Raw genomic sequence first — 22,627 nt, 5'->3', positions numbered from 1 at the left:
GCCAGTGTCTGACTCTGACCTCATAGTCGTTTTTTCACACACATCGACGTCCACAGCTACGGCGCTAATCCCACACTATGCTGCACAGACATATGTGGTTGTGTTTATGGCCTGCCTATATAAAGAGTCAGTCGGATTATGGAGCTTTCCTGTAAACAAAAGCATTTATCAAGTTTAATTGCTTGTTGCCATGTGTGTGTAAATGCCGCTCACCATATACAAGTACTTTAACACTTGCAAACACAAACACATGTTGTCCAAATTCCCCTCTCTGGACCAGACTAGGGTGGTTTTAATTTGGCCAAAGAAAAAATCCTTGATCATCCTCAGAATCATTAACTCAGACTCTGAATCCTCTCTGTGAGTGAAAGTTTGATGTTGGCTTAGCATCATTTGATCATTACTGTCATCTTTTTATGTGGGAAACTAAATTCCCGTCACAGAGAGCTTTTTACTTCTTTTTTTTTTGCGTGACCCTCCTTAGCCTGGGATTACTGGAAGTCTGCATGATGACACACAGAGCACCATTGAGCCCCGCAAGCACCACCCATGAACCTTCACCTCTGATCCCACACATGTGAGTGTGAGACGCCATCACTGTGGCAACCACTGTCAGTACAGAAGGCTTTGCTAGGTGTCCATGAATAGTCTGGGGTTAGATATTTTTTCTGGAAGACGGTGGTAGAAGGGTGTGAGAGGAAACGTGCAGTGGATGCATCGAGGGTGCAGGCCTTTATCTCTCTGAAGACTGGCTGGATTTGTCTGGAGCCTGCTGGGTCAAAAGGGTCTTTGTGTGAGGGAAGAAAATCTCTGTCACCCATCTTTCCTTGAGTTACTTTTCCCCACCTAACTTCACCTGGACTAGAGCTTATTCGAATTCTAGACGGACATTTCATTTACCATGCCTGCAAAAAGTAATCACCCGACTTGGATGTTTTACCCTTTTATTGATTTCATAAATCAATTATGGTCAATAAAATTTGGCCTTTTTAACCAGAAAACAACTAACAAAAAAACCCCACTTTAACGTCAAACTGAAAACAGATTTCAAGAAATTAACGGCAATTAAATAAAAACATGTCATGTGAATTGACTGTAACTGACCTAATACAACAGAGGTCCAGGCAATTGATGCTAGTGGTCTCATTTAGTGAATCGGGAATCACCTGAGTGCAGAGATCATAGTATAAAGACACCTGTATCTGGAAGGTCCAGTCACTGGTTAATCAGTATTCCTGGCTACCATTACACGATGAAGATAAAAGAACACTCCAAGCAACTCGGAGAAAAGGTCCCCGAAAAGTTTAAGTCAGGTGATGGATACTAAAAATTTCCAAGACAATGAACATCCCCCAGAGTTCAGTTAAATCCATTATAAAGAAATGAAGGAATATATCACATGTGTAAATCTGCCTAGACCAAACTGTCCTCACACACTGAGAGAGGGTGCAAGAAGGAGACTAGTGAGAGAGCACACCCAGACACCTATGACTACTCTGAAGGAGTTCCAAGCTTCAGCAGATGGGAGAGACTCTCAGACAACAACTGTTGGGTGGCTTTATGGGAGAGTGGCAAAGAGAAAGCCACTGTTGAAGACGACTCAGACTCAGTCTGGACTAGAGTTCACCAAAAGGCATGTAGGAGACTCCATGGTCGGGTAGGAGAAAGTTCTTTGGTCTGATGAGACCAAACTGGTGCTTTTTGGCCATCAGACAAGACGCCAAACACTAGAACATCACCACAAACACACCATAACCCACTGTGGTGGCAGCATCATGCTGTGGGGATGCTTCTCAGGTGGAAGGCTTGTAAAGGTAGGTGTGAAGGTGAAATGAATGCTGCACAATATAGGGAAATCATGGAGGATGATCTTACTCAGTCTGAAAAAGCACTATGGGAGGAGATTTATTTCCCAGCAAGACAAAAAGCTGCACAGCAAAAGCTGCACAGAAATTGTTTAAAGACAACAAGATGGCCGTTCATGCCTGATCCCTGTACAACTTGATGTAGATTGAGCAGGTTTGCAAAGAAGAATGGAGTAAAACTGCAGAGTCCAGATGTTTGAGCTTGATTGAGAACTATCCACATGGACTCAGTGCTGTGATTGCAGCCAAAGGTGACTCTACTAAATTCTGACTTGAAGGGGGTGGATATTTATGCAGTCACTAATTTAACTTTAAATATTTTTGTTTAATTGACATTATTTTGTAGAAATCCGAACTATATTGACCATGATGGATCTATAAAATCAACAAAGGTTAATACTTTTATCACCGCTGGAAAAGTCAGCTCAAATGAGTGAAAGTGTTGAGCTCCTCTTTGACTGGTTTGGTAACACCAGCTTTTTTAAGGGTCCATATAGTCCCCGGAGTAAACTGTGTATATGGATCTCTCCTCTGGAACTTTACTGTAATAAGCTCAGGGACAATAAAAATCACATACCATACCTCTTTTCATTATTTTTGCAGTCCCCTTTTGGGCACTTTTACGTCTTTTTACTACCAGCTTTGAGATGTTTGGCGTGGAAGTACCTCCAGGTTTCCATCGTTATTTTCTGACTTGTCAGGACCATTATGAGCTAATAGAGTTATTGTTGTAAATGCCCCAATAATACTTTGGATTACTTATTATTTCCCTTTTCTTATAATCTGGAAACTGCATGATGTATTTAGCTCTTAAAACGTCAGCTTTTGAAGCCAATAAATTCATTGGATTTTTCCCCAGCGAGGCTTAATTCATTTGCCTTGTCTGCTTTGGTTATTAAGAAGTTTCTCTGTAATTTATGTGGCATTAGAGTGCAAACTCTGCACTTTTCCCTCGGTGAAGGCAAGGCACGCTATTGCACCTTTAACAAACAGTGAGTGTGTGTCTCTGTGTGTGTGCTCTTTAATTATAAGGACATCCAGCGGTTTCACATGCTCTTGATCTAATGTTAGTTTATCAGACTTTGCCCCTTCTGCTCTTATTTGGCACAACATCATACAGCTACTCTTTTATCTTTAATTTGGTGGCTGTGTATACATTTAAACTGCCTTTTACAAGCTGGTGTTGAGAGTCAGACTATGTTTACAGCACAGCCCATTAAAAGGGCCTGCTAGAATATTCTGTGTGGGAATGTAACCTTGAGAGTGACGTCATGGATCCAGAATTAAGGTCCACAAGTGCATATATATTATTATTTGGCTTTAAGCTGCACACATGGAGGTGATATAAAATTTTTAGTCTCAAGGTCAGATATTTATACGCCCCAGGATGGGCAGCACACATGTTCCTGAACATGAAACATTAGGAGCCATCATACGTCTGGATTTTGACCGTTTTGTCTCAGTTTAAAATATGTAGCAGCTTGCCCGATTATTACCACAGGAACCACAGTAACGCCCAGCATCGCTGCTCAGAGACGGGCGGTTTTTCATTTGATAGCTCAGCTTGTGTGCGCCCCACCCTGCTCTTCTCTAATTAGACACCTGTTGTTCAAGGAGGGGACACGACATGTAAGCGAGAGCCCAGCACTGAATGTGGGTGCCAGCCCGTGCCTACCAGCGCACTGCCCAAGCTGTGGTGAACCACAGGGTTAATTTTGAAGCATGTAATTCAAACATGTCTAGTTTGTTCAAGGTTATTCAGGGCACTGTCGTCTGGACACATTGAGTCTATAGGCCACCAGCTGAAACCGAAAGAATAAAAAAGGGTGAAGATTGTGGGTGGAAAAGATGCTAAATCTTTAAAACTAGAGATTCCTTGGGATGGAAATATCTCATTTCAAAACGCAGAAACTTTAAACAGACGTACATGTTTAAGTCTCGAGCGGAAATTTGTAGTTTTTTGCTTCCCACTGCACATGACTGTGTAAAAAACGATCCCCAGGCTGTTTTTTAAATCAGAAGCAACCACACTTATGCTGGCCTTACACCAGAGGACTCTGCTAAAACTCCTAAAAAGACTCTAAACAGACTGACACCTGAGACCCTCTCACATCTCACATCCATTTAGTTTATTTCCCATCACACATCTGGTGGAAATTCAACAATTTTTGAGCAGGGAACAAGACGTGGAAGGAGATAGAGGTCACATATAAGTTAATATCTTTTATATTAAGATGTTTTTAATTAGATTACATCAAGTAGTAACGAAAGTAGAGTTAAACACCGAAGCAACTTTGCATGTTACTGCAACAAACACTTCAAAATAGAAGTACCGTATGAAAACACGAGTCGTCTCACCATGGAAACAAACTGATCAATCTTTAACTTTGAAAATCCCAGTGGTGGTTTACCGTACCTGTCGTGTATGCCAGCAGAAAAGTTTTTCAGTGTCTTGAGTTCTGAGCAGACATTCAGAGGCTCTAGAATGATCTACGCCCACTTTCATACTTTGAAGAATGAAGTGAACTGATGTGGTTATGCACAGCACCAGCTCCCATTGGTCATGGATGACGGTGGCTTCACTGAAAACCACAATTTGCATACGACCAGACTAAACACGTACGATAATACCAAACACGTTAGATATTATTGTGACATCAAGACTGAACTGCAAATCGGATATGAATCTTTGTATTGAGGAGAGTGGTAATATTTATATCATTCTCATATTCGATAATGCGGTCTGTCATTTTAATAGACAGGGTTGTAAAAATTCCATCATACCTTTCTACAGTCCGCATTATTAATGTAGTATAATGAAATATGACTTGATTTGTAGCATTCAATTCATAAGGCATCCTTTCCCTGCCTAATATTTCCTACAAAGAACAATCTTATTTATTTTGAATGCAATAGAAAGAAAATAACACAGCAGCACAGCCTTTACATCTTATGTTGTCTTTTTGACACAGTGACAGTGGAGCACAATCTCTGTTTTCAAGCAAGCAGATATGACCTCTACCATTTAAGATATGATTACTGTTTAAACAGTATTTTCAGTATCAAGATGTAGTAGTTTAAAACTAGACTGTTGGTGGGAGGAAGCCAGGGAGAACATGCAAACTCTGCACACAAAGGCCCTACCTCATCAAAACAGTTTAACTCATACTTAACTGTACCTTTTGTATATAAATAACAGTATCTATCATGTTATAACCCACTGAATGCTTTTTACTAATGTACCATCAAACCAGTCATACTGTACCTTTGACATCACATGCAGCTGTATGATGCTCTGTCTGATGCATATCAGTCTGTTGTTTTCCATTAGTGATAACAGCACCTTTACTCATGCTGAGTAATGTCCCATCTTTTCAGTGGAAGCTCTGTCTGAGGTGAGTCAGACGTGGCTGTCATCACAGCATCCTCTGACAGGAAGAGCACTCACTGCAAAAAGGCATTATGTTGTCAAGTCTGCATCCGAGCAGTATGTCTGTTTTTCTACTTTTCTCAATGGGCTTTTTGTTGCGCCCTATAACCCAGCCCAAAGCTTGAGATTGCTTTTTCTTCCCTGTGGGATCGTATGGAGAGCTGCCTGTCTGGATTTGGCCCTGTGCTGTTGTTGACCAGATCAGTAACAGAAATGTCTCCTTGATTTGTTTTGACTCACTTCAGTCAAACTTGCTGACCCGACTCATAAAGCAGTTTTTCCGCCCTCTCTGATTCACTCGACCCCTGACCCGCCACGGGGTTAAGTTAGGGGCCCAAGGGTGCTGCACCACGTGGAGGGCAGGAGTGAGGTCAGAGATCCAAAGGAAAAAGTCACTCAGAGGAAGAGGAGGCCGGCAGACACACAGCAACGGCCTTTGTGCTCCCATCTAATGGCTGCTGTTTCAACTTAAGAAAAATTGGTGTAAAATAATTCTCTGTTTTTTGAAGGTTTTCTGCAAAGCCCTCCCATGGGGGCTGCTGGAAGTGGTTCATGTTACCATTATGCCGCTACTGTAGATCTCACTTTGTTTGCTTTCACACACAGTTGTGTTCATTTCCTCTGCAACAGCCAAAAACGCACACCAGAGAAAGAATTCAAAATGTTATGATACATGATGATCTGCATTACTCATTAAGACGCTTGTGTGCGAGTGTGTTTGGGGTAGGTGGGGGTGGGGGTGGGGGGCTTGTTGAATGTGAGGCAACAAGGCAGGGGGGGCCAGGAAAACCATCTCCATATGGTGGAGCAGCCCCACAGAGCCCCATTTTCCATAAGCTTCCACCCCCAACACCAACCCCAAATACCTCACCACACACAGCTGATGTATAGTTAAATAGGTTAAAGTAGCACGAAGGCTGAGGTTCTCCAGACTGCCCCCCTCCTCTCCAAGACCCCCTCTGTGGTCTCATTCACAGTAGCAAAGCTACAGCCAGCCTCACCTCCATCCCAATATGAAGATTGATTGAGATCTCTCTCACCTTTTGATTATGTTTTCCTCTCTCTCTTGCTTTTCCACAGGGCGCCCCTGGTCCCCATGGAAACCCTGGCCGCCCCGGTCCACCCGGGCTCAAGGTATCTCACACACTCTTACACTAGTTAGCCTTTCTTTTTTCCGCCAAGGGCCCGGAAACAACTGTGACTTTTTTCCACGTTAGTTGATTGCATGCTTGCCTTTACTAATAATTTAATAGCACCTTTATGACCTTGTCTCTCCCTCTGTCGTGACTGAGAATCCCTTTAGGATGTGTTACATCTTTGTAAATCAGCTGGAATCCATAAAGATCATTGAGAGTAATGGAGCTTTATGGTGGAAGATACAGGGCCATTTAAGTTCACGGCATTGCAGCTACACCTGGCAGTTTGAGACTCTCAGACACCTCTGCAGTTAATACTTCAGAGCTATATCACTTAAACATGTGTGCTGCAAAGATAGATGTCAGAATCCCCTTTAGACTCAAATCATGAAAACTTTTCATACTGTTGAAAATCTGCCTGATTCAGGCTCCACATTAACACAGCCTTTCCAAACATCCTAGTTGTATTTTGCATGCTTGCATCATTTTACTTTGCACACAGATTATTATAACTGACCTTTTTGAGCCATATCACAAGCCACCTTTGTGCAAAGATTTGCTTTAACTTTTTTATGCTTAAAGCTTGTAAAATCAAGTTAAAACTAAGGGTTATCTTCACGTTTACACACAGTATGACAACTTCAGTCAGGGTTTGGGCTGTCACTGGATAAAGCATTGTTGCAAAAACTAAAGAAATCAGTTTAGACCTAAGAAGAAGAATTGTTGATGCTCACAAAACAGGAGAAGGATCTACAAAGTTATCACAGCATTTCCAAGTGTCAAGAACTGGAGTGAGAAGGATCATCAAGAAATCCAAACAGAGCCACAGAGTCCAGAACTAGCCTGGCAGAGGTAGGAAGAGAAAGATTTCAAAGACCCTGGAAAGAAAACTAGTGAGAGATGTATCTAAAGAGCCCAGAAACACTGCCAAGACTCTAGTGAAGGACTTAGCCTAGTCTGGAATTGTAGTCTCACTAGAGACCTTCACAGGAATGGACAAAGAAAAAGTCCACTTCTGCAGAAGAGACACCTTTAAGATTGATTCTGCATACAGGAAGCATGTCCTTTGGTCAGATGAGACCAAACTAGAGCTTTTTGGCCACACAGTCGTTGCTGTGGTGGGAGTATTATGCTGTTGGGATGCTTCTGGAACTGGAAATCTTGTAAAGGTAGAAGGAATCATGAAGAAAGAAGGATACGTATAGATTTTGTAAGAAAACCTCAAGCTGTCTGCAGCAAAACTGGGTCTGGGTCATTGCTTTGTCTTCCAATAACGACTCAAAAAATCCATGGCTCCCGGTGAAAAACTACCTCCAGAAGACCAGAGTAAACGTTACTGACTAGTCTGACTTGAATCCCATTGAAAATCTGTGGGATGAGGACCAAGGTCCATGCAAGAAGACCATCAAATCTGGAGGATCTTGAGAGATATGCCAATGAAGAATGGGCTGGGATTCCTCAGAAGACACGTCTGAGACTTGTTGAAAACTACAACAAGGGACTGCAGGCTGTTATCTGGCAAAAAAGGTGACTATTAGCATCAAAAGGGGCTAATAATTCAGACCCTGAGAGTTTTTGTAAATAATTTTGTATTTGTGTAAAATAGTATAATGCAAGCATTCAAAAGAAAACTTGGGAAATACATCCAAAAAGTGGAAAAAATCCCTAAAAAGAATGTCCATGCATTAGCACTGCAGCCTGAGCATGGAGTAGTTTGACACCACCGAGTGATTTATCAGAGCTCCAGGGAAAGACATTTCCAGTCCAAGAGTGAGAACTTCTAATAAATCTGTCTTATTTTATCGTGCAAACAGGAGGTGACCCGACTTTAGACAAATTCTCTGCGTCCCTCTTCTCATTGTCTGGACTGATTTGTGCTTCAGTAAATACCCTTGACCTCTGGCTTTGTGTACTCGGAGTACATAGGGAGGAGAACTACCTATATTTAAGCCGCATTATAAAAATACCATGCACAACTGACAACTGTGAACCCTGGTCCTCTGAGCCCTGACCTCTAGAGGTCAAACAAATCGACTGTGTTTGTCCTTGGCTCCTAAAAGTATTTCACTTTAGTCAGTCATGCTTTCTCACGTTTTCAAATCTATCCCCAACAGTTATGTCACTAATTGTCAGATATTTTTGCTTCTTGTGGTGTGATCTTTTAACTTCGATTGGACAGTTGGCATCGCTTATATCTGTATTTAAAATATGGCACTAAAGCCAGCACTATAGAAGCTTGAAACATGGGTGGATGATGTTGTCTTTGGACAAAGCAAGGCCTGTCGTTTTCCCCTCTAACCACACTCCTATGCTACATATGCTACTAACCAACTCCTGACAGTAATTTCATTTTTGAAGAAACAGAAAGCTCCAGCATTGCTTTAAGTTTATAAAACACCTCTATTTATGGTCTAATAAAGTTTTTCTCTAAACTTTAAGTACTGCTGGAGCTTTCTGTTTCTTCAAGACTGTTTCAGTCCCAGTTCACCTCGGAAGATGGAAAAGTTGTGCCAGGCATACCTACTAAAAACTTCACTTTTAACCACACAGACATCAGAATAGGACCTGCATTTTTATGTAACTCTCAGAAACAGACCAAAATAACCGATTGTATTTCTCAGAAATACTAAATCTGTAACATGGAATTGCTCTCGCAGCTGCATCAGAGGCGTGTAAACGTGTGGATGCATTAAAATAGGATTAATGAATACAGGTGGTCACTAGACATAGTGTAAATGTGACCTGATTTTCTGCAAAAACTCAAACAGGTGAACCTAAAAAAATAGAATATCATGAAAATGAAATACTTCAAGACTTTTTGTTTTGATCTTGATGATTACAGCTCACAAAAATCTGAAATCCACTATCTCAGTATATTAGAATAATCCAGTAATACCAGTCAAAAAAGGATTTATAATACAGAACTATTGACCTTCTGGAACTGTGCTCAGTTACATACTCAGTACTTGCCTGGAGCTCCTTTTGCACAAATTACTGCGTCTCTGTTGTTATGAAGCCCAGGTTGCTCTGATAGCAGCCTTTAGCTCGTCTGGATTGTTGAGTCTGGTGATTGGTGGCCAATCAAGCACAGTAATACCACAGTGAGTAAGCTAGTTTCGGGTAGTTTTGGCTTCACTGTGGGTAGGTGCCAGGTCCTGCTAGAAAAAGATATCTCCATAAAGCCTCTCAGCAGATGGAAGCGTAAAGGTCTCTAAAATCTCCTGGTAGGCGGCTGACTGTGTTGACTCTGGACTTGATAAAGACCAGAGGACCAACAGCAGCAGATGACATGACACCTCAAACCATCACTGACTGTGGAGACTGGAAACAGTCTCTTGGACCTTGATTTAATATAAATAAAATTCAAAAGTTACTTTAATCTAAAAGCAGGCCCACTGAGCAACGGTCGAGTTCTTTTTCCCTTTAGCCCAGGTGAGAAACTGATGTACACATGCAGTCTGTCTCCTGGAGCTGTCTGTGTGATGGCTCTTGATCCACTGACTCCAGCTTCAGTCTACTCCTTATGAAGCTCCCCTAAGTTCTTGAATCTGCTTTGCTTGACAGTCCTCTGAAGGCCAAGCTCATTCCTGTTGCTTGTGCTCCCTTCCATGCTATACTTTTCCCTTCCAGTCAACTTTCACTGAATCTGCTTATGTAAAGCCTCTGAGAACAGCCTGGCCCTTTAGCAGTGACCTTCTGTGGCTTACCCTCCTTGTGGAGGGTATCACTTATTGTTATCTGGACATTTGTCAAGTCAGCAGTCTTCCCAGTGATTGTGGTTGTGTGGACTGAACCAGAGTGAGAATGAAGGTTCAGGAAGCCTTTGCAAATTGGAATTTCCCCCAATTTTCTAATTTTTTGAGACAGTGGAATTTTGTGAGCTGTAAGATTGAAAAAAAAAATCTTGAAATTGTTCACTTTGCTTGAGAAGAGTATAAAATAAATTTAAATTTTGAAGTAAATTACAGGAAAAAATGAACTTTTACATAATGTTTTATTTTTTTAGATGCACCTGTATGTATCGTTTGTAAATGTGTGGATAGGATACAGTTTTTGGTTGCTCATCTTTGCAAAAAGTACCATATTTAAGGGGGAATAGCTAGTGTGCTTTTGTCAAAAAGTAGCAAAAGTGCCACGTAAGATGAAATTTTTCTCAAACCTGAAGTGTTAAAATGATATTTCTTAGTTTAAAATGCTTTTCACATTTATTTGTATCCCTATTAGCCTATACCAAGGTAGAAACTTCTTTTCTGTCATCACGGATGAATATGAAATAAAAAGTCACATTATTTAAAGTCCAAGGCTGATTTAAAGAAAAACTAATAGCATGAGCAAAGTAACAAGCAAAATAGAAGCTAAAAGGAGCCAGATGAAGTGGGATTTATGTGTCAGACTGTTTCTTGGCAGGGAGCGGTAGCCTCTTGGAGTCTGTAGTGAGTCATGATACCCTGCCAATTGAATTACTGAGATTTATAGGTCACTTTAAATGCATTTTATGTTAGACTATGTGAGTTGTCTGTGTCTTAAAGGTGAGCTATTGTTGTAAAGGTCATATTGTATTACCTTATAAAGTCTGCTTCAATCCTGGCCAGATTCCTTGTAGGCCATTACCTTTCTGACTTCAGATAAATCTAATGAATGCAGAATAATTGCGCTAAATATTGAATTGAAAGTGATAATACTGCAATGGGATAACATGTATGTGTACATGCTAAACCTAAGAGAACTTACAGAAGTAAGGTAGTAAAAATGTGAAGTTCTGCCTCAGTTAATGACTAGTTTGGTAATTTTTTGGCAGATTAGTACGAGCAGGCTTCTTCTACCCGACAGGTGTGTTGAGAGAATGATTCCTGAAGTGTTTGATGTCCCAGGGTGCTTTGCACTCCTTCCTCTTTCATCATTAATAAATGAAACAAAGTTGTAAATAGCGGGGGGCCATGGAGAGAGAAGGAGTCAGCACTCAGAGTAATTTCCGATTCATAGCTTTGATGTGCTGAAGCCCCATTATTGTTACCTGCTGACAATGAGGCCTGGTGTGTGTGTGACTGGAGGGGGACTGAGCCCAAATAATGTTGCTGAGAAAACCATCTGTACTCTGATTTTATCAGCCACATGGTAACTCAATCCTGTTCTTTAATTGTAGCTTCCTATTGTCTAATAGGGGATTTATAGAGGCACGCTTTCCTTTCCATTATTCCATATTGACGGTGTTGGCCTTTACATTTCTAAGTTATCAAGACTTTTAGTCACATAATTTAAAGATTCAAATTCCTCAGTTCCACTCATACAAAGTCCTCCTTTGTGTTTTCCTGTTTACATTAGGGGAGGAAAGGAGACCCTGGCATGTCACCTGGGCCAGCACCTAAAGGAGAGAAGGTATTTTTGATTCCTTATACACTCATAGTACATTTCTAATGGCTATTTATGCGTCTAGTACTTGTTGCTGTGCTGCTTTTTGACATTCTTGCTTTGTCTTTAAGGGAGACTCAGGGATTATTGGCCTGGTTGGACTTCCTGGCCAAGAAGGGAGGAAGGTAAGACTGCATAGCAACTCCCCCAAATAGTAAAAATACTCAGTTCTCTTCACTTAAATTAAAGTCGGCATTCTTAAATACTTGCCCCCATTAACCAGTCATTGATGTGATTGATCACAGTGTCCATATCTGCAAACTGAATTGTAAAAACTTTGGGAAACCCCAAAGAATAAAGTCATGAGTCACTGTCACCATTCCCTAATCCCTGTGTTGTTGTAGTACGTCTGTTGTAATGCTTTATGCATCTGTGTGTATTTGTGCACAAACCCACTGATCTCTGTAAAGACCCCTGTCTCTTTTTCCTTAATTCTATCCATCACTCTGCCTTTGTTTGGGCCGTTGACATCCATTTTTTCCATCTGTGTTTGCTGGATCCAGCTCAGAGGGGAATTAATGTTGGCAGGAAGGATGTCATGAGGGAAGAGGGGGGAGACGTTTTTGTCATCAGGGAAACAAGGATGGTGATCATGCACTGAAACACAGAATCACCAGTGTCTTACTCAAGTTGATTGATTAATAAGACCGGGAGGAGGGTAGATATTCAAGTCTGGAACAAGAAAGCATACAAGACAGATGGAAAGTTTGAGCGTGGGATATGTCTATGTTTAAGATTGAGTGCATGAATGTCAGCCTTCTTGTTTATTTATGTTTACATGATGATATCTGTATGATAGATGCGACAGTGAACACCAGGGTGGGTAAAAACTGAGAGAAGCACTTAAGTAAAGAACTTTCCCATAGTTTGCTATATTCATTTAACCATCTACCTTTATAAGCCTTCCAGAGCTGACTGCTAAGAAGCATCCCCACAGAATGATGCTGCCACCACTGTGCTTCACACTGGGGATGGTGTGTTTGTGGTGATGTGCAGTGTTTGGTGTTTTGTATGATGGCCATAAAGCTCCCTTTTGTTCTGATCAGATCAAAGAACTTTCTCCAACTTGACCATGGAGTCTCCCGGATACTATTTGGTGAACTCTAGTTCAGATTGAATCTGAGTTTTCTCCATCAGTTGCTTTCTCTTTGCCCCTCTCCCATAAAGCTTTGACTGGTGAAGAACCCAGCCAACAGCTGTTGTCTACAGAGTCTCTCCCATCTCCGCTGCTGAAGCTTGGAACTCCTGGTGTCTTGGTGGCCTCTCTCACTAGTCTCCTTCTTGCACGCTCACTCAGTTTGTGACGACGGTCTGATCTAGGCAGATTTACACGTGCCATTTTCCTTCATTTCTTCATGGTGAATTTACCTGAACTCTGGGGATGTTCACTGCCTTGGATTTCTTTGTATCCATCCCCTGACTTAGACTTTTCAATAACCTTATTCTGAGTTGCTTGGAGTGTTCTTTTGTCTTCATGGTACAATGGTAGCCATGGATACTGATTAACCAGTAACTGGATCTTCCAGACCCAGGTGTCTTTATACTACAGTTACTTGAGATGAAATAAAAAGGGTAACACATCCAAGGTGGTAAATACTTTTTATACATTTATTCAGTGGCCACAAACAGGATTAGACAGTAGCATCCACAAACCATGAAATGTTGGTGTTTTTGTGCAGTTTCTTGTGAATTTGCTAATTGTACCAGCTAGGCAGCTGCATAAACAGTTGAAATAGTTTGCAAATAGTTAACAGTTGGAATAAATTGCTCAGTGTAGTGGTTAAGCAGTAGAATTAACATTTATGTATTCAGCCAAATCAATTGATAAACAGTTGAAACAGCTTAAAGTAACAGGTAAACAATAAAATATGAAGCCTGATATAATACAAAAGTAGTCAAAGTAGCTAATGGATAAACATAAAATTATCTGTACTATCAATTTATGTTGCTAGCATTAGATCTTTGAAATGTCTCATGGTCATCCAGGTCAGAAATCCTGAATAAATGGTTGAAGTGTTGATGGATTATCTGCCTGAAACAGCCGTATTCACACACGTCTCTGAGTGGCAGACGATCTAATAAACATCAGCCACTCACATTATGTAACAGACATACCTGAATTCACTTTTCAAACAGAGAAGAATCCATTGAGTGATTGAATATAGCAGGTAGTTTGTATTCATTTCAGCAGAGGTGTAAAGTGCCTCTCTCACTGTCTTCCCGTGAGCCCCAGCGCTCTGTAACAGACTCGTTGGATGACTGCCCCGAGCTCAACATATGGCTTTTGTTAGAGGTCTGCTTTCCTCTGTGTATGTCTCTGTGTCCATTTGTATGTCTTTGTCTCCCTCTTTCACACACGCTCAAGCAGAGTGGAAAATGTAAAGGTGGTGGAAAACATTCACAGGGTTCTCTCAAACTTAATGAGTCCTGGCAGCGATTTGACGGCCTGTCAGAGAGTTACACTGTGACTGGAGAATCAGAGCTGCAGGTGAGAGGGTAGCAGTCCAAGAACGGCAGCTTAGATGACTCTGAGGTTAGCCACAAATTATTGTTTAACACAAAGGTAGGCTCACCTGGCAGGAACAGAGACTACACTCCCTTCCTGTCTACAGTTGGATGCATGGTGAAACTGCTCTGTTAATGAAGTACTCCAATACATTATTGCTGTTTTAGGAGTCCGGGTTTACTGTATTCATGTAAGAAGGAGCTAGTCCTCTGATGCTGAGGCCAGGATGGGACCTAACAATGCTCCTAGCACGCTTACTACTTTGTTACACATCACAAATCATAGAAACTGTCAAGATTTTGCAGCTTTTTTTTATTGATCAGCGATAAGAATAGAGATATTGCATCAATCTAGAGATACATTTGACCACATTTAAAGGTGAAACACAGACTTTTTAAAACACGGCCATAGTCTCAAAGACATAAATCCCTGGTTTCTGAAGAGGCATTTTGGGAACACATGGTGGTCGCTAACCTTGCAGAGAGACAATGCGCTGGATGGATTTAATGCTTGTCTGAAATGTTTGTAAGTGGCGGGACCCAACGGCATCATTTGAGGAGAAAGAGGGGATAGTTTTACCGGCTCAAGTAGTTCTGCAAGCCTTTAAGCAATGGGAGTCAGTGAAGAAATTAATGTGGATGCAGCTATGGCGGCAGTTTAAGCAGTTTCTTTATTAGAAGAAGAGCTGAGTTTAACATTGAAAGCTTTTCTTGGTGACATTTTTTTTATCCTGGCTGGCTTTTGCAAGAGTTTGATTTACCACCTGGCTCCACTGATAGTGAACGATGATCACCGTTGCCTGTCAAGCTAGTGCTATGTGGTTTTCTCCTACATACAAAACAGTATGTTCTGTTTCTCTGATTGGCTCATAATGATTGTGACAGACACATCCAGTCAACTTGCAATTTTTATAAGGTTCTGCCTTTCCTAAACGCTGTGCACATGAGCCCCTAGATGGATGTGAGGTATCACCCATGCTGTGTTCTTATGTGAAACAGTCCGTCACTGTGTTGGAATACAATTTCAACCTAGTTTTTGATCACTTTAGAAACAGGCTTGGTGTTAAGGTGGGCCCAAAGACTTGCAAACATCTGGAAAATCAAAATTAGACTTGTACTCCCCTCAGTGAATGCTGGATCTAACCAAATGATCATAAAAGAGCAGGAACCTTCTGTTTGAATGATTTATTTAGCAACAAGAAGTGGTGTTTTGAGCCAACATGCTCTTCCTCAGAATTACCCATGACTAAAACAGACCCATCATCTGTCAACTCAGCCAGATCCCAATTATGCAAAGCTGTAAGCTTTTAAAAAAATGTTCCTTCATGCAACAGGACGGGTTGAAAGCCAGCTTGTATCTGCAATCTCATTCTTTCAGACATAATCACAAGTTCATGACTGTAGGTGAGGGTCAGGAGGTAGATCGACCAGTAAATGGAGGGCTTTGCCTTTCAGCTCAGCTCCCTCTTCACCACAGCAGTCTTGCATAATGGCAACAGTATTGCACCAGTCTGCCTGTCAATCACGCTCCCTTTTCAATCTCACGCTAGACACCTGAGATACTTGAACTCCTTTACTTGAGGCAGAGACTCACTCCCCACCCGACGGGAGCAATTGGCCGCTTTGGCCTTGGACTTGGAGGTGCTGACTCTCATCCCAACTGCTTCATACTCAGCTGCAAACCATCCAAGTGCCTGCTGGAGGTCCCCAGCTGAGAAACCAAGAGAACCACATCAACTGCAATAAGCAGAGATGGGATGCTGAGGTCCCCAAACCGGAAACCCTACTCTGTCTGCGACTTAAACTGAGTTGCAGGCAACATCACCAGATGGCTTGATTCGAGCTGCAAAGGCCCGGTTCAAACAGCTGGAACCATCACCAGCAATGTTATAAAACAGTCACAAATCTTTGGTCTGAAATGGGATTTATAGACAGCACTGCTTTTATCTCTAAAACAATGGAAAGTGGGCATTTAGTGGGAGACTTAATGGCAATTTCTCAAGGGGACACTTGAGGAACAGCAGTTTTCAGCTCTAAACCAGAGGGTGTCATTCAGTATAACGTCAGATTATTTGACAACCTCTTACAGCAATATCATGAAAGCTAAATGAGCATTTAATTCCTAACTAACATTTCTTAACATTTATTTTTAGCTTACTAGCACAACTAGCTAAGAATATGCAACCATCCTCCCAAGAATTAGGGAGGGAAATGTTAGCTGATATCATACAGTTGTAACAGGTTATCAAACACATATTTTATCCTGATCCTAATGTCACTCCAGACTCTAGCTAAACATGGTCTGATCAAAAAATAAGCTATGATATAATGTGTTTTAGTCAGCCTGTCTACATCCTAATAATGGCAAACCTGGAGCAAGTGATGGGGAAAATAGCCGTCGTGTGAACATGGTTAATAACTTCAGATCCTCTGTTCTGGGAATCTGTTACCATGGCAAATTCATCAACACACGGTCTCGTCACCCCAGCATGCCTCAGGTTTTACTCAGTGAACCACAGGCATGATGACTGTAGAGGAAACTTGTGAAATTAGCCGCAAGGAGTCGGCTTCCTTTACACAAAGACACTCATAAACTCATGCATTAAACAATGTACAATAAAGTCTCTGAAGTGTCAGTTGGGCCTCACAGCCTACATGTCTGCTCAGAGCACCATCAATGACAGAGCTGTGACTGTACTGTAGGAGCTCAGACTGTCGAGGAACAAGCTTTGTTTTGTTCTGTTCTTCTCCAGTCAGCTAAGGTGGAAAGTCCCAGGCGTGTCTTGTCCTAATGCAGGTCTCTTCACTAACGGCCAGTGTAATATTAAAAATCAATGGTGGTTTTCATTGCAACTTACATCCCAGTGGTAGGCCACCCTGAAACACTCATGTGCTGTTTCTTCCTCTTCGTACTCTTCTCGCTGTTTGACTTGCTCTGTCTCGCTGCTTTGGCTCATTTCTTTGAAGCTGTGGTTTAGGAAAACGGGACAACTGCAGCTTTTCCTCTGTTTTCCTTTTTTCCTTTCCACCTTTTCTGTCTCTCTCACACCCTTCCAAGTACAAACTCACACGCTCACACACACGCTGGCTCTTTATCAGCCTTAGCTTGACACTTCAGCCGGGATTTCTGGAATTTGGCTGCTGGTTTTCCATGGAAAACTTTTAATGGGGAAAGCAGTGGGGCTTTGAACGTGCAATGGAAGAGTGTGATTTTACACTGTCAGACAAGCCAAGCATGTTCCGCTCTGCACAACATTTGTTCTACCAAGCAGAGTCTGAATGGCTTTTCAGTATGGCAGGCAAGGTCAGGGAGAGGGGACTCATAACGCCAAACCTCAACTACAAGGCCACATAAGAGAACAAGCCACACTTCTCACCTTACCCTTCTCTCCCTGTTTCTTTTGTCTATTCCCACTGCTATCAATCCAGCCCTTATTTTCTTTTCATTACTGCACATCTGTCTTTCACAGTTGAACTTATTTTTATCCCTTTTGAGACGAGCCATACTGTGCAGTCATGCACCGATAATATGGTTAACGTTCACATTTGTGCTAGCTTTAGTAAGGTTTGTGTTTATATTTGTTATTTGCTGGTCTTTTTTGAGTTATAAGTGATTGCAGTTATAGGTTAGTATCTTACTCTGTTTCGGAGAAATTTTGAAAACCACACTTGTAACCGAGCATGTCAGAAAAAATCAGAAATTAATTTCACTTTGTTGGGAGGTAAAGCCGAATGGGGGTACAATGAGGTGCTGGGGTTCCTTTGCCTAATCTTAACTCCCATATTGCTTCACTAGGTGTTCCCACAGAGCATTTCTTCAACAGCTCCATTATGAAGCACCTTCAGACATTCATACTGATACCTTAATAACACCTTTTACCTGCAAAGATGGGACAGTGGGAGGACTCACCTCCTACTCCCTGCTAGCCTCCATAGCATGCAAAGTGAGAACCTAAATGCAACAGGAAAGTGAATATCATGGCTTTGAAGCTACTGAAGCACTGAGTGCTGTACCATCTTCAGTTCTCCAGTTTCATCAGAGTAAGTAGAAATTTTAACGCCTCCAGTCTGTAGTTAACTTTGCCTTTATTATGCATGTGCATTGTCCTTGGTTGCCAGAATTTGAAGAATTGTGTAGTGATACTTTAAAACTGATAAGAGTGCATCTTTATTGCAACTAATTGTGGTGTAGGTGCAGTCAACAGGACGCCCTAAGCATCCCAGAGCAGAGACTTCTACTTTTTTTTTACCCTCTGAGACCAACATTCTTGTGTACGACAAGAAGAGGCACAAGTTATTAAAAGTTATTTTTTCCCCTCTTCCATCTCCTCTTCCATTTTGCTGTTTTAATGATGCCGTCCACACCTTTGTAGTCCTTACAGAAACTTTTCTAGCAAGCCTGGAACTTGGGTGACTTTCTGGAGAATGTAAAGATTAAATCCACACCAGTTGCTCAGATATTGTACATCTGTTTTTTTATACATTTTAAATACATTTTTCAACGGTTCCTGCCACTAGCGGCTAATGCTAGCTGCTGTTTGTTTCCCACAATGTTTTGTGACAAGCCTCGGCAACCAATGGCAGGCTGCTCTATCAGGTAGTGTCAAACTATTCAACTGTAACTGCACAGATCATGATAGAGACAGCCTGAATATCTCATAATAGAGAGAAAGAGAGCCTGTGATGTAGCCCTCTGTGTCACTGCAGACAGGAACTACTTTAAATAATGGCACAGATAGTGCCAAGCGAACAAGTTTGTGCAAAAAGAAGTCTGTCATTACTGTTTCCTGTGTCACACATAAAACTTAGTTTCTTCTTTTGTCTTCATAGTCCAGTAACTTTTTAAAAATTCCAATGACATTACTGCAGCACACATATTCTTAACACTAGACCTGCCAATGGGTAAAATTTACCCAAGGCTCCTCTTTAATTGTATCTGACGTGATGTGTGTACAGTCTTGAAGTCTATCCGTCTTTGGCTTTTCCTAAAAGTTTGTTTTATAGCACCTGGTGTCATAAAAAATCTTTGCCTAAACCCAAATTTTGTTAATGGGCATTTATATCTAGAACCACCATGCAGGTCAAATTTACCCCATAAGAAAACCTTGATTTTCCCACTGTTTTATTTCACACCAGCAATAAATAGATGGCACAATGGAAATACCTTCTCTCTACTGCAGCAATACCTATTCAGGGGTCAATAGATCAACCTTTAACATGGATACAACAGGGAAAATAGACATTTACTATTGTTAAATGTCAAAAGGTAATCTCAGTGCTTGTAATGAAGAAGAATCCAGTGATGAAGAAGTTTCGGGATTAGTAATCAGTTCAATTTTCTATGTTATGGATCATCTTCCAACAGTGATCTAGTTCACTATTTGTGGTGAACAAGCTGTCCATGTCAGTGGTTAACTAACAGTATTTGATCAGTGCTATTTATGAAAATCAAGGCACTTTAATGAGAGGAATATTTGACCTGTTGGCTGTTTTAGGAGATTCACGGCACTTGTAGTGTTAAAGCCCAGGTTGTACCGAAAAAGGATGTTCAGAGCTTGACTGTGCATCATAGGGTTAATGTATTACAAGCTTGTTAAGACAGTAAGTCCAGGAGAGACAAAATGGCTTAAAACAGCTTAGGGCTTGAAGGTTAGCTAATGCAAAAAAATGCATTAGCTAGTTAACTAATCATTAATCCTAATCGGTTTGAACTTTGAAGAGCTAGCTGTTCTCACAGCTTAAAGAGTTGCATCTCTACTGTAAAAGCAAAAATAAATATGTGAGCTAAAGAAAGTGTCCCTTGAAGCATCAGCATTTATTTATATGTGCTTGTAGCAATGGTTTCAAACTCACTGCTGTTTGCTTAACTCTAGCATCAGTTAAAAAAAAAGTTTTTTTTTTTCCTTAAATAGTGTTTGTTGTCTACATTTAATGCTCTATACTTAGACTTTTTATCTTTTATTATGCATTTTTTTTTTTTTTTTTCAGCTAGGTTCTGGCTGTAATCTTAGCAGGTGTAGGTGGTTTAGCTGCAGTTTAACAGTGTCATGAAATTTATTGTCTTTTTTTTAAACCCAGAGTTGTTATAAGGAAAAAGATGGTGGATTAACAATATTTCCTAACAGGTGGAGACTCAAACTGCAGCCAGAAACAGTTACCACCCTTTCATCTCATATAGATTTGTAATTGTTCTTCAATCAAAGTCTTAACCAAAGCTGAGAACATGCTGTGAAAAAAGGATTAGTGTAATTTCCCAGCAGGGGTTGGGTGCTGTATTAATCATTCTCATTTCTTTGTAAGAAAGTTGATTATATAACATAAATCTGTGTGAAGCCTCCCGAAGAGCAGCTCCAAACGACACTCCTCTTTTAGCTCCTGCCCACTGTTCAAACTAACATCTCCACATGCTCTTCACCATTGTAATTTGGAAGAATTCAAATCAACCATCATTTTCTTTGCGTTTTCCACGAGCCAAACAGCGAATCTCAGCTGCTCCTCTTCCACTCAGCTCACAGCCCGCTGCAGAGGTTGCGGTTCGGACAGGGATGAGATGAATGATGTTTTTCCGACGGGTAGATTACAACCAAATTGTCCGGTTAGGTTGTTTGTTTCGTGTGTCACCGCCAGACATCCCTGTGGAGGGTTTTATGTTCTGCTGTACATTCATGAAGCCAGACGATTGCTCTGAGCAATCATCTGGCTTCATTCTGCCGAGGGAATTTGGAGGTGGAAGGATGAAAGCCCAGATTAATGAGGTGAGCGGTGAATTTCTGCTACCAGGGCGCTGGCCAGTGGAGGCAGACTGTGGAACCCACATATCCATCACTTGTGGTGAACAGTTGTTAACAGACATGAGGCGTATGCTCATTTGAACACCCACAAAGCTAAGCGTACAGAGAACTACATGTCATCGGCAAACACAATGTGCCTTTCATTTTATTGCAGCTAAAATGGGCTTAAATCTCCCAGGGGCTTGCCTCAGCTTAGTGGGGATGGGGGGAATTCTTCTGAGGTGCTACCGAGGATCTGTAGTAAAGGAAAAGCTCTCTGGCATGTTTATCTGATTGAACACACATGCTCATTAAGAAAGTGGCATTGTAAACATAGACAGCACGGTTGAAATGGCGACTCTCATTAGAGAGCCTTTAATGAGTGAGGTAAAGATCTGAAAAAGTCTAAGCATGGTGTTTTTGTGTAGAAGTGTGGACATGAGTGAAGCTTTTTCTCAGGTCAGGCCGCCCCTAAAATCTCCCTGACCTCACAGTCCTCGTTGGACAGGAGGTGAGGGCTGTCAGGAGGCAGGAGATGACATAAAACAGACAAAGCACAGCGTCCATGCTTTACTGAAAGTTTTTGCCCTTGTATCAATGCAGCATGTAACTGAATGCATCCACTGTATCAAATAATGAGTGTGAAGTGAAACTCTCAACTGCTTGACACAGGGTGCTCTGCAACAATCTAAAAGCTTGTTATTTCACACAGATGTGACTGGAGGAGACAGTGCATCATTTCCATAGCAACAACAAATTCACAGGAGGCAAGCAGAAATAGTCTGGTTAAGTAAGGGTGATAAAACTCAACCACTCAACCATTTCACCCCTGCAGCTAAGCCCCAAAATTTGGGGAAATTTTAGAAGTCTTTAGGAGTCCTTCAGCCTTGTCCCTTGCCCTTCAAGATTTCTCCACATTTTCTGATGCTTTTATGGACTGTAGATGGTGGGATACCCAAAAACTATGCAATTTTGCATTGAGTAACATGTTTCTGATATTGTTGATTGTTGACAGACACCTGAGTGCAGTGAATGTGTCTCAAGTGATTCTAGTATAAAGACACCTGTGCCTGGAAAGTCCTGTCACTGGTTAGTCAGTATTCCTGGCTACCATTACACCATGAAGATAAAAGAACACTCCAGCAACTCAGAGAAAAGGTTATTGAAAAGTAGAAGTCAGGGGATGGATACAAAAATATTTCCATGGTACTGAATGTACCTCAGAGTTCAGTTAGATCCATCATGAAAAAATGGCAGGAATATGTCACATGTGTAAATCTGCCTAGATCAGGTCGTCCTCACAAACTGAGTGAGCGTGCAAGAAGGAGACTAGTGAGAGAGGACACCAAGACACCTATGACTACTCTGAAGGAGTTCCAAGCTTCAGCAGCTGAGATGGGAGAGACTCTGCAGACAACAACTGTTGGCCGGGTTCTTCACCAGTCAGAGCTTTATGGGAGAGTGGCAAAGAGAAAGACACTGTTGGAGAAAACTCAGATTCAATCTGGACTA

The 22,627-nt window shown here is 41.4% G+C and overlaps 1 protein-coding gene across 1 annotated transcript in view; it reads left to right on the top strand.

The window, feature by feature from the left end:
• Window positions 1-22,627, top strand: part of col27a1a (collagen, type XXVII, alpha 1a) — a 113,989-nt gene that overhangs the window by 25,568 nt on the left and 65,794 nt on the right. The window contains exons 5-7 of the mRNA XM_041811668.1: window positions 6,376-6,429; window positions 11,754-11,807; window positions 11,912-11,965. Of these exons, the coding sequence (XP_041667602.1) occupies window positions 6,376-6,429; window positions 11,754-11,807; window positions 11,912-11,965 (162 nt within the window). The remainder of the gene's footprint in view (window positions 1-6,375; window positions 6,430-11,753; window positions 11,808-11,911; window positions 11,966-22,627) is intronic.

The sequence above is a fragment of the Cheilinus undulatus genome, linkage group 17, assembly GCF_018320785.1.
Source record: "Cheilinus undulatus linkage group 17, ASM1832078v1, whole genome shotgun sequence".
NCBI lineage: Eukaryota > Metazoa > Chordata > Actinopteri > Labriformes > Labridae > Cheilinus > Cheilinus undulatus.
Note: the sequence above shows the minus strand (reverse complement) of the source record. Positions and strands in the feature narration are given on the sequence as shown.